We start from the raw sequence: 11,431 nt of genomic DNA on the forward strand, positions 1-11,431 counted from the left end.
GGTTCTCTGTGTCCGTTCTTGGCCAGTAACTTCACGGCTCAGTCTGTTTCCATTGCGGCCTTCCCAGTTGTATTTCAAGCCAAGCTGGCCAGATCCTGTCACTAGACTGATGATTCTCAGTTCAAGTGGTACCCCATTACACACTAGGCATTTTGGAATCAATAGGGGACTCTCTTATAGCAAGCAGCTATGACTGGGTTTGCTGCTCTGACTGGTTGGGATAATGGTGTCGGTAGCCTTTAATAGGTTACAGCCAGGGTTTTCAACCAGGAGTTTTCAACCTCACAGGCCTAAAAGTACACAGAACGCTCACTTGCATGCTACACTGTTATCTCCCTCTCCAGGAGGGGAGCGGGGAGTGTCAGGCAGCACCTCTCCTTCATCCTGTCCACACGATGGAGATCTGGTCTTGTGGTAGCAAGCATGACTTGTCCCCTTAGCTAAGCAGGGTCTGCCCTGGTTGCATCTGAATGGGAGACTTGATGTGTGAGCACTGCAAGATATTCCCCTCAGGGGATGAAGCCACTCTGGGAAGAGCATCTAGGTTCCAAGTCCCCTCTCTGGCATCTCCAAGACAGGGCTGAGATAGATGCCTGCCTGCAACCTTGGAGAAGCCGCTGCCAGTCTGTGAAGACAATACTGAGCTAGAGGAACCAATGGTCTGATTCAGTATATGGCAGCTTCCTGTGTCCCTGTGACTAGGTGACTGGCAACTGGGGGACTGTCTGCAGCTCCCATATCGCTATCCAGCTCACCCTCTCATTCTGAGTGTATTGCTTCCATCTAGAAGTGGCCATTTCCCCTCTGCAGACAGGGTGCTGGCTATCATTTCCTGCCAATCAAAAGATGCTGTTTAATACATGACAGGCGCTAGCCCTATTCAGACGTGGTGTTATACCTGTGTTCAGATGACCGAGTGGTTCAGACTGCTTGCAGTTGGTTAATACAGCTTGGTTCTGACCACTCAGACATCTGAATGCAGATGTCTGAGTGGTTTGGGCCTTGGCTACCTGAGGGACCACCTGCTCCCAAGGATTCTAGTTCACTTGACGAGGTCATCAGAGGGGCACTGCTCTGTGTGCCGACAATGAGGGAGGCTCAGCTGTCGGGCACGTGGGACAGGGCCTTCTCAGTTATTGCCCCCAGACTTTGGAATCCTCTCCCGGTGGGCATCTGCTCCTCAGTGTCCATCACAGTTTTTAGAAAGCAAGTAAAATCTTGGCTTTTTACCTAGGCTTTTAGATTAAAGTTTTTGTTGTGGCTGCTTTTTATTTTATTATTATTATTGTTTACACAGTCAGACAGGTGTTATTGACTGGTTTGTTTTATCCAAACATCGAGTCCTTCCCAAGGACCTGGGATGGCTGAATTTTATTGTCAGTGTTGTTGCTGTTATAGATATCGTCGCAGAATATAGGCTGTTCCCAGTAAAGTTGCTTTTTGTAATTGGCTGATGGTGATTTCTGTGGCCCCAATGGTGCTGAGGTGCTCTTCAAGTTGTTTTGGAATTGCACCCAGGGCGCCAATTACCACTGGGATTATTTTGGTCTTTTTCTGCCACAGCCTTTCAATTTCATTTTGTAGATCTTTGTATTTTGTGATTTTTTTCTATTTCTTTTTCTTCTATTCTGCTATCCCCTGGTATTGCTATGTCCATTATTTTAACTTGTTTTTCTCTCTTCTCGACTACTGTTGTATCTGGTGTATTGTGTGGCAGATGTTTGTCTGTTTGTAGTCGCAAGTCCCATAATATTTTTGCATCTTCGTTTTCTACAACTTTTTCAGTTCTATGGTTGGAACAATTTTTGGCTACCTACCTGTAGCCTACCTACCTTCTATTTATTACAAATGTTCCAGTGTATCATCCCTTGTCATGCCTTTGTTTGTAGTCAGTCTGTGCGATCTTTTTACAGCAGCTGATTAGGTGGTCCATGGTTTCATCTGCTTCTTTACAAAGGTGGCACTTGCTGTTTGTTGTTGACTTTTCTTCTTTTGCTCTTATTGCATTTGTTCTTAGTGCCTGTTCTTGTGCAGCCAGTATTAAACCCTCTGTTTCTTTCTTCAAGTTGCCATTCTTAAGCCATTGCCAGGTCTTGGTGATGTTTGATTTTCCAGTTATTTTGCGCAAATATTGACCATGCAGTTGCTTATTTTTCCATTTTTCTGCTTGGTTCTTGACTTGTTCTTTCTTGTAGGCCTGCTTTGTTTCATTGGTGTTTAATAGTTTCTCATTTTTGACCATTTTAAGTGCATCTTCATCATCATCATCATCATCATCATCATTACATTTATATCCCACTCTTCCTCCAAGGAGCCCAGAGCGGTGCACTACATAGTTAAGTTTCTCCTCACAACAAACCCGTGAAGTAGGTTAGGCTGAGAGAGAAGTGACTGGCCCAGAGTCACCCAGCTAGTTTCATGGCTGAATGGGGATGTGAACTCGGGTCTCCCCGGTCCTAGTCCAGCACTCTAACCACTACACCACGCTGGCTCTTTTATGGTTATATTGTGTATGTTTTAAAAACCTTTTTAACTGGATTTGTATTTTTATATTCAGTTTTAATATTTTTAATTGTGCAATTTTATAGTCTTATATTGTTCTAAATGTTTTGTAAACTGCCTTGAGATTGTTTTAATGAAAGGCGATATTAAAAATGTAGCAATAAATGAATAAATGTCTGTACATTCGGACACGTTTTTGTGTGAATGACTGTACATGTGTTCACTGAGTACAGCTTCCTCAAATGCATGGTACAGATAGGAAGTGTACTGTTGTACCTGTGATCAGCATCACATGCAAATGACTGTACTTTTGTACAGATCTGTACCTGTGTGCACTGTACAGTTCTACGAGTGTCTAACATAACGTGTGAATAGGGCTGTTGGGCCTGTCAAAATCTGTTCTGCCTTTTATAATCGCATTCACTTGGATTTGTTGCCTGACTTCAGAATGCATTTTCCCTCGAGACTCCTACTATGCTTCTCTCTCTCTATTCCAACAGCTGATGGGTGGCAGCATGAGAGCATGGGAGAACAACGCAGAGCATCATTGGAAAGAGTCAAATGTAAAGGAGGAAGGCATCAGAGAAGTAACACTGAAGCAAAACAAAAGAGGGGAATTGAATCCTCTGTTTCTCATGGCGGCGGCATCCAGGAAACCCTAGTCCAAGAAAAAATTGTCCAAGGAAAGGTGACGAGGAAGTGCTCAGTGTGTGGGAAAAACTTCAGTTCTCAATCAAGCCTAAAAACTCATTGGAAGATCCACACAGGAGAGAAGCCGTTTAAGTGCTCGGAGTGTGGAAAGAGCTTCTGTCAGTTTGCAAGCCTCACTTCACATCAACGAATCCACACAGGGGAGAAGCCATTTCAATGCTCGGAGTGTGAAAAGAGCTTCTGTCAAAGAGCAAACCTAATTACACACCAAAGGACCCATACAGGGGAGAAACCTTATGAATGCTTGGAGTGTGGAAAGAGCTTCAGTCAGCATGGACATCTTACTTCTCATCAAACAATCCATGCTGGAGAGAAACCATATAAATGCTTTGAGTGTGGAAAGGGCTTCAGAGAAAGCTCAGGCCTGATTAGGCACCAAAGGATTCACACAGGAGAGAAACCGTATGAATGTCTGGAGTGTGGAAAGAGCTTCATTCTGCATTCACATCTTACATCCCATCAGACGATTCATGCAGGACAGAAACCATATAAATGCTTAGAATGTGGAAAGAGCTTCAGACAGAGTTCCGCCCTTACTAGACATCAGACAATTCACACAGGGGAAAAACCCTACAAATGCCTCGAGTGTGGAAAAAGCTTCAGGGAGAAATCAGCCCTTGCTAGGCATCAAACCATTCATGCTGGAGATAAACCATTTAAATGCTTGGTATGCGGAAAGTGCTTCAGACAGAGCACAGGCCTTATGAGGCACCAAACAATCCACACAGGGGAGAAGCCATATAGATGCCTGGAGTGTGGACAAAGTTTTACTCAGCGTTCCAACCTGACTTCCCATCAAACAATCCACGCAGGGGAAAAACCATATAAATGCCAGGAGTGTGGGAAAAGCTTCAATCGGAGCACAGGCCTCACTTCACATCAAAGAAGCCATACAGGGGAGAAACCATATCAGTGCTTGGAGTGTGGAAAAAGCTTCAATCGGAGAGAAAACCTTACTAGACACCAAATAGTCACAGAGGGAAGAAACCATATAAACATCTTGGATGCGGACAGAACTTCAGTCAGAGAAGAACACTTGTGTGGCATCAAATAATTCACTTAGGGCGGGGCTTCTCAAACCTGGGTCCCCAGATGATGTTGCACAACCATGCCTACCATCCCTTCTTTGGCCATTGTGACCTCAGGCTGAGGGGCATTGTTATACGATGAATACGATGAATATTTATATGCCACTTTTCAACAAAAGTTTCCATAGTGGTTTACATAGAAATAAATAAATAGATAGATAGATAGATAGATAGATAGATAAGAAAGATGGCTCCCTGTCCCCAAAGGGCTCACAATCTGAAAAAGAAACATAAGATAGACACCAGCAACAGCCACTGGAGGGATGCTGTGCTGGGGATGGATAGGGCCAGTTGCTCTCCCCCTGTTAAATACAGAGAACTGCCACTTTTAAAGGTGCCTTTTTGTTCAGTTAGCAAAGGTCCAACAGTATCTAAGGACCCACGTTTGACAGCCACTGACTCATGGGAGGTTTTACTGTATGAATTTATTCCAGAAGAGGAGTCCTACTAATCTATAGCAAAATATACAAACTGTTCTGTAGGCTCTTCAAAGACTTAATGCATTTATTTTGGCATGATCTTCCTTGGAGGCCTTTGTCTTATGAAGACCGATGTGATGCCTCTCTTCGCATTATTCAGTCTCACTGTTAGAGTACTCAGACAATCTTTTTTTCTTTTTTTAAAGAATGAAGACCACCAGCTTCCCTGGTAGTCTAGTGGTTAGGATTCGGCGCTCTCACCTCCGTGGCCCGGGTTCGATTTCCGGTCAGGAAACACGATTTTTGAGGAGCTGGTCTAGGAGAGGAGAGCTGGTCTTGTGGTAGCAAGCATGACTTGTCCCCTTAGCTAAGCAGGGTTCACCCTGGTTGCATATGAAAGGGAGACTAGAAGTGTAAGCACTGTAAGATCTTCCCCTCAGGGGATGGAGCCGCTCTGGGAAGAGCAGAAGGTTTCAAGTTCCCTCCCTGGCTTCTCCAAGATAGGGCTGAGAGAGATTCCTGCCTGCAACCTTGGAGAAGCCGCTGCCAGTCTGTGAAGACAATACTGAGCTAGATAGACCAATGGTCTGACTCAGTATATGGCAGCTTCCTATGTTCCTAAGATACTAACCTTGGCAACTAGCCTCCCCGCCCCCTGCATTTTGTAGATCTTGAATGTGATGGTGTGATTAAAATAAATTGTTGAAGTACAATACATTTGTGTGTGGGGTGGGTGGGTGTTGTATAAAAAGGCATGAATCCCAGAAAGGTAATTCTGCTTACCACATCTCTTAGAGCAGGGCTTCTTAAACTGGGGTCCATGGACCCCCCCTAGGAATCCCTGAGATAGGACCAGGGGCTCTGTGGAGAATTAAATATAGGATTAAAGGTAGCTTCAAAAACCATCATTTATAACCCAATTTGGTCTATCCAGGGGCATAACTATAGTTGATCAAAGAGAAGCAAATGTTCCTGGGCCCCTGAGAGAGGAGTACCCATTGCATGGGTTGCAACTTGCTTTTCGCTCTTCACTGTTGATGTATAAGGCAATGTATAAGGCAATAGAGAAATATTTCTGAGCTGGGGGATGCATGTGCGCAAGTGTGTGCGTGGGGAGTGTGTGATGATATTTTTTTCCTCACCGTGATGGGTTGACAGCCTCTGCATGCTCCAAGACAGGACCAATCAAATTTAAGCAGGCTAATTCCTAGGGTAACAACTGTCACTCAATCCCCAGTTCTGGTCCTGTCTCGCTCCAGACAGCTTTTAGTTTGAGCTCTTGCTCTATTGCATTCTGTGGATCTTTGTCAGGCTAGTTTTTTTCCCTTCCTTTTCCCTTATTCTTTTCTTCTGTGTGCAAAGGTGGGAAGGAGTTCTTATTTAGGTGTCAGAAAATTTGAATTCTAATTTGGTTTTCTATTGGTTTCTAAATTGGTAGCTGTGACCCTTGTGGCTCTTGCAGGGGCGTAACAAGGCTGGAGTGGGCCCAGAGACAAAATTTTAAAATGGGCCCCTCGCTGATACACACACACTTCGCAATATATAGTCATGTGACTTGCCTCATGTGACTTGCCTCTCGGGGGGGCCCTCGAGGCGTGGGGGCCCCCAGGCAGCTGCCTCCTCTTGTCTAATAGTAGTTACGCCCCTGGGCTCTTGTTAAATTCCCCCTTTTTCTATGCCTTCATATTACTCAATGGAGCGTTCTCAGACTGGGGACATGTTAAAGGGCTCTCTATCAGAGGGTTTTCACTCAGACTCTAGGGGCAGGGAGCCTAAAAGGGCTTGTTTACCTGCCAGGAGGCCCCATTCTGTATCTACTGCCCACCCAAGGAGCAGGGAAAGAATAGCGATCCTGCTGAGAGAAAGGTCATGCCAATAATATTTTGTTTTCACCATGGACAGGTCTTCTGCAGCAAAGACTGGGGCAGGGAGAAGAAGGTGCAGTGTGTGTGTGTGTGGGGGGGTGATTTCTATTTCTTGTCCTAGGGCCCACTCCAACCTTGCTACACCTCGGTAAAGGTAAAGTTGTGCCGTCGAGTCGGTGTTGACTCCTGGCAACCACAGAGCCCTGTGGTTATCTTTTGGTAGAATACAGGAGGGGTATACCATTGCCGCCTCTCATGCAGTATGAGATGATGCCTTTCAGCACCTTCCTATATCACTGCTGCCCAATATAGGTGTTTCCCATAGTCTGGGAAACACATCAGCGGGGATTCGTCCACTATTTTTCTTAAATTTCAATTTAACTGTTGGCATGGTTGATAAGAGAGACAAGAGTAGAATTAACTAGCCATACAAATATGTACGTTGCCCCCACCCCCCACCCCATTACTGTATTGGGAATGGTAGTAGTGGCCATGTGGCTGTTTCAAGTTGCTTTGGAAATCAATTGTCAAAAAGTGGGGCTATCAGTCTAATAGTGTGAGCAAAAGGCTTTAATGAGGAACAAAAAGACAGTTTTCTAGTTGGTCCAAGTTATGGGGAAATGTCGAACCTTTATGAGGATTTATTCAACATACAATATTTAAGCTCCATAGCAATATCAGCTGTCTGTGCAATTTCAGCAGTCTTTTGTTCTAGAGCGTTGATCTGTTTTTTTTTTTTCCATAGGGAGTAAAATAGCTTGGATTTGTGTTAATATATCAGACCTCATTTTCTGTATTTCATCCAGTACACTGCCGAGTGTTGGGAGGCGGGTAGTAACTGAGAAGAAGCTTCTTCTGACTTTGGACTTAATTGAGATGGCAGTAATGAGGTGGGAGTTTTAGGAATGATCAAATACTGTAGTTTTTAATCTCATCCCCCCCTCCCCCCGGGTTCTTACGTGAGAAGAAGGCTTAGACAATGTCATGGAGGACAAGTCAATCAGTGGCTACTAGTCTGGTTGCTATAGGCCACTTCCAGCCTCAGAGGCAAGATGCTGTTAAATACCAGTTGCAGGGGAGCAACAGCAATAGCAATAGCAATAGCAATAGCACTTACATTTATATACCGCTCTATAGCCAGAGCTCTCTAAGCGGTTTACAATGATTTAGCATATTGCCCCCAACATTCTGGGTACTCATTTTACCGACCTTGGAAGGATGGAAGGCTGAGTCAGCCTTGAGCCCCTGGCCAGGATCGAACTTGTAACCTTCTGGTTACAGGGCGGCAATTTTACCACTGTGCCACCAGAGGCTCTGTGCACCAGCAGGAGAGACATCTGGTGGGCCACTGTGTGAAACAGGATGTTGGACTAGATAGGCCTTGAGTCTGATGCAGCAGGGCTGTTCTTATGTGCTCCCTCCAACATACCATCTTGAATATGCCATTGGTCCTTCTAGCTGAATCTCTTCTACTCTGCTTGGTAGCATCTCTCCAGGGTCTCATGAACAGGACTTCCAACCCTGCTACCAAGATCCTTTAACTGAATTAATCTGGGACCTTCTGGCTTCTGCATTGAAAACACATGCTCTTAGCTGCGGCTTTCTCTTTCTTTGCTTTTTAAACATACTTACTTTTCTCATCTTGTATTCTGCCTTTATGGGGTTCAGAGCAGCAAAGGTGCAGCTACCATAATTTTCTGATAATACACTCCCCTCCCCACTTTAATAACAGCTTCCGTCCATGGTGTGCATAATACGTGGAGATATACATTTTAGGAGAAAAAAGGGGCATTTTGATAAGTAATACAACCTGCTTCACAGAACCACCCTTTCCCAGAACCAATAGGTTCAGATCAGCTCTGAATGATCATTCCAGTCAGTGATCTGTCTGCCTCTCGTCTCATTGTACAGTGTACTGTAGAATATAAGTGCAAGCAGTCCCTAACCCCGCCAGCAAGAAAGCTGTTTCCTGTCAAGGCAAATTGTAAAATTTGTACTAACTAGTAGTAGCTCTCCTTGTCCAGGCAACTCATGGACAAAGAAGGGGGCTTCTCGGTTTATTTCATAGCCCCTTTTAGTTATTTATTTAACACATTTTAAATGCTATGGAATCCTTCCTATCTATCTATCTATCTATCTATCTATCTATCTATCTATCTATCTATCTATCTTTATTTATTTATTTATTATTTATTTGCTTTCTATATCACCCTTCCAAAAATGGCTCAGGGCAGTTTACACAGAGAAATAATGAATAAGATGGATCCCAGTCCCCAAAGGGCTCACAATCTAAAAAGAAACCCAAGATAGACATCGGCAACAGTCATTAGAAGTACAGTGCTGGGGGTGGATAGGGCCAGTTACTCTCCTCCTGCTAAAGAGCCAGCATGGTGTAGTGGTTAGAGTGCTGGACTAGGACCGGGGAGACCTGAGTTCAAATCCCCATTCAGCCATGAAACTAGCTGGGTGACTCTGGGCCAGTCACTTCTCTCTCAGCCTAACCTACCTCACAGGGTTGTTGTGAAAGAGAAACTCAAGTATGTAGGACACCACTCTGGGCTCCTTGGAGGAAGAGCAGGATATAAATGTAATAATGATAATAATAATAATGATGATGATGATGATGAAAGAGAATCACCACATTAGAAGGTGCCAAGTTCGCAGGGGTGAGTGTGTCCACCTTTTAAAAAGATTAGAAGATCCAGGTCCAATTAATTACCTTTAAAATAATTTGAGATGGTTTGAAATCCAGATTTCTAAGTGGTTTGAGATCCAGATTTCTTTGAGACCCAGATTTCTTTGAGACCAGTTACTCCTAAGTGGTTTTGTCTGCCCAAAATTATCTGTAGGAGGAGTTCTGCTTTGTGTGCCAACATCTTTTGAGGGCTGATTGTTGTGCATTCAAGGCAGGGCCTTCTCTTTGGCTGCCCCCAGGGTGTGGAACTCGCTCTCAGAGGAGGTCTCTCTTGCCCTTGCTTAGGCAACTAAAGACTGTTTTATTCAGGCGTGCTTTGGGAGAACATAAAATCTGTTGTATGTTTCTGTGTATTTTTGTCATGTTATATGGAGTTTTTAACAGTTTTTAAATTATGTTTTTGCATTTTAAAATCAATTTTCTATTGTCTTGTTTTATGGTTTTAAATATGCTGTAAAAGACCTTCAAGCTATATTAGCTAAAGGCTAAGTTTAATAAACCATTAAGGCACACTGTAAAGTTGAGGTGTCTTACGAATCCCTTTGGAGTGATTCAGCACCATGCTATGGCCGGACAGCTCCCAGTGGGCAACAACAAGATCCCAGGACCCCAATGGAAGAAGAGCAACCAGACCCATTCTTGATAGACAAATCAAGAGGTATGGATAGGATGCCAAATTTATTCTCCATGGTGGTGGTAGTGGTTGGGAGAGACTTCCTGCTTTATCAGGTTGGTCTGATCCAGTAGTTTTCCATGTTCTGGAGAATCTTAGTGTTCTTTGAAGCTCGATAGGGTTCCTCAATGAGGACTGGTGATCCAGAAAACCTCCTATTGCTATATGAATTTGCCCTACCCTTGAGATATCAGCTGTGGCTGCTTAGTGGTAGACGACTTGCTTTGCATAAAGAAGGTCCAAGATTCTGTCCCTGGCATCTCCATTAGAATGTTTTCAAGCACCAGGATATCTGCCTGGGACCTTGGAGAATTGCTGCTAGTTAGCGTATATCAACTTAGGTTGGGGCTATGCAACTTTTGGCCTCCAGCTGTTGTTGGACTACAACTCCCATCATCCCTGGCTACTGGCCACTGTGACTGGGGTTGATGGGAGTTGTAGTTGATCAGAGGAGAGCTGGTCTTGTGGTAGCAAGCATGACGTCCACTTAGCTAAGCAGGGTCCATCCTGGTTGCATACGAATGGGAGACTACATGTGAGCACTGTAAGATATTCCCCTCAGGGGATGGAGCCGCTCTGGGAAGAGCATCTAGGTTCCAAGTTCCCTCCCTGGCGTTTCCAAGATAGGGCTGAGAGAGATTCCTGCCTGCAACCTTGGAGAAGCTGCTGCCAGTCTGTGGCCGGCCAGGGGTGCACAACTCACATGTCTCAGTGGGCCAGAAAAAAAACATGATTGTGTATGGGAGGGGGGGCAAAGTCAATTTCGAGTGCATTGAATATTGCAGTAAGATTAATTAAAAACATAAATATTAAAGCAATTACTAGTTAGTTGTAGGTCATTCCCTCCCTGCATGGGCTAACAATTTTAACCAAGGATAGTGGCCAGAAAATAAGCCCTGTCCTTGCTCAGTCATTGGGCATAAAATTTGGGGGCTCCTGCTGTTGCTGGCTACCTGGGCCATCAAAAATGACCTTGTGGGCCAGATCTGGCCGCTGGGCCTTATGTTGTGCAGGGCTTGCTGAGCTAGATGGACCAATGGTATGGCAGCTTCCTATGTTCCTATGAAACAGGTGGAGGGGCAAAGGTGTGCAGCCCTGACCAAGATGGATCAATGGTGTGACTCAATGTTAGGCAGCTCCGTATGTTCATACACTAATCTATTATTTATTTATTGTTTATTGATTTAATATATTTATACCCTGCCCCTCCAGAGCAACACTGCTCGGGGCGGCTTACAACAATCAAATAAATAAATAAAATAACATAGACACAAATACAAGTCATAAATTAAATATTTGTTTAAAGTCAGATTAAAAACAATTATTAGGTTCAAATTAAAACAAAAAACTATAAAAGGCTAAAGAACCTACCAGATATATATGCAATCAGCTTAGATCCCTGCTCTCACTCCAACCCTCTCACTCTAACCTCCCTGGTGAACAAAGACAAGACACAGTGGAAGAGTCCCACATCGCTG

The 11,431-nt window shown here is 44.2% G+C and overlaps 1 protein-coding gene across 1 annotated transcript in view; it reads left to right on the forward strand.

The window, feature by feature from the left end:
• The window catches only part of LOC128347423 (zinc finger protein 420-like), a 35,921-nt gene that overhangs the window by 4,624 nt on the left and 19,866 nt on the right, over positions 1-11,431 (forward strand). The window contains exons 4-5 of the mRNA XM_053302035.1: positions 3,003-4,151; positions 9,057-9,061. Of these exons, the coding sequence (XP_053158010.1) occupies positions 3,003-4,151; positions 9,057-9,061 (1,154 nt within the window). The remainder of the gene's footprint in view (positions 1-3,002; positions 4,152-9,056; positions 9,062-11,431) is intronic.

This window comes from Hemicordylus capensis, chromosome 2, assembly GCF_027244095.1.
Source record: "Hemicordylus capensis ecotype Gifberg chromosome 2, rHemCap1.1.pri, whole genome shotgun sequence".
In the NCBI taxonomy this organism is placed as follows: domain Eukaryota; kingdom Metazoa; phylum Chordata; class Lepidosauria; order Squamata; family Cordylidae; genus Hemicordylus; species Hemicordylus capensis.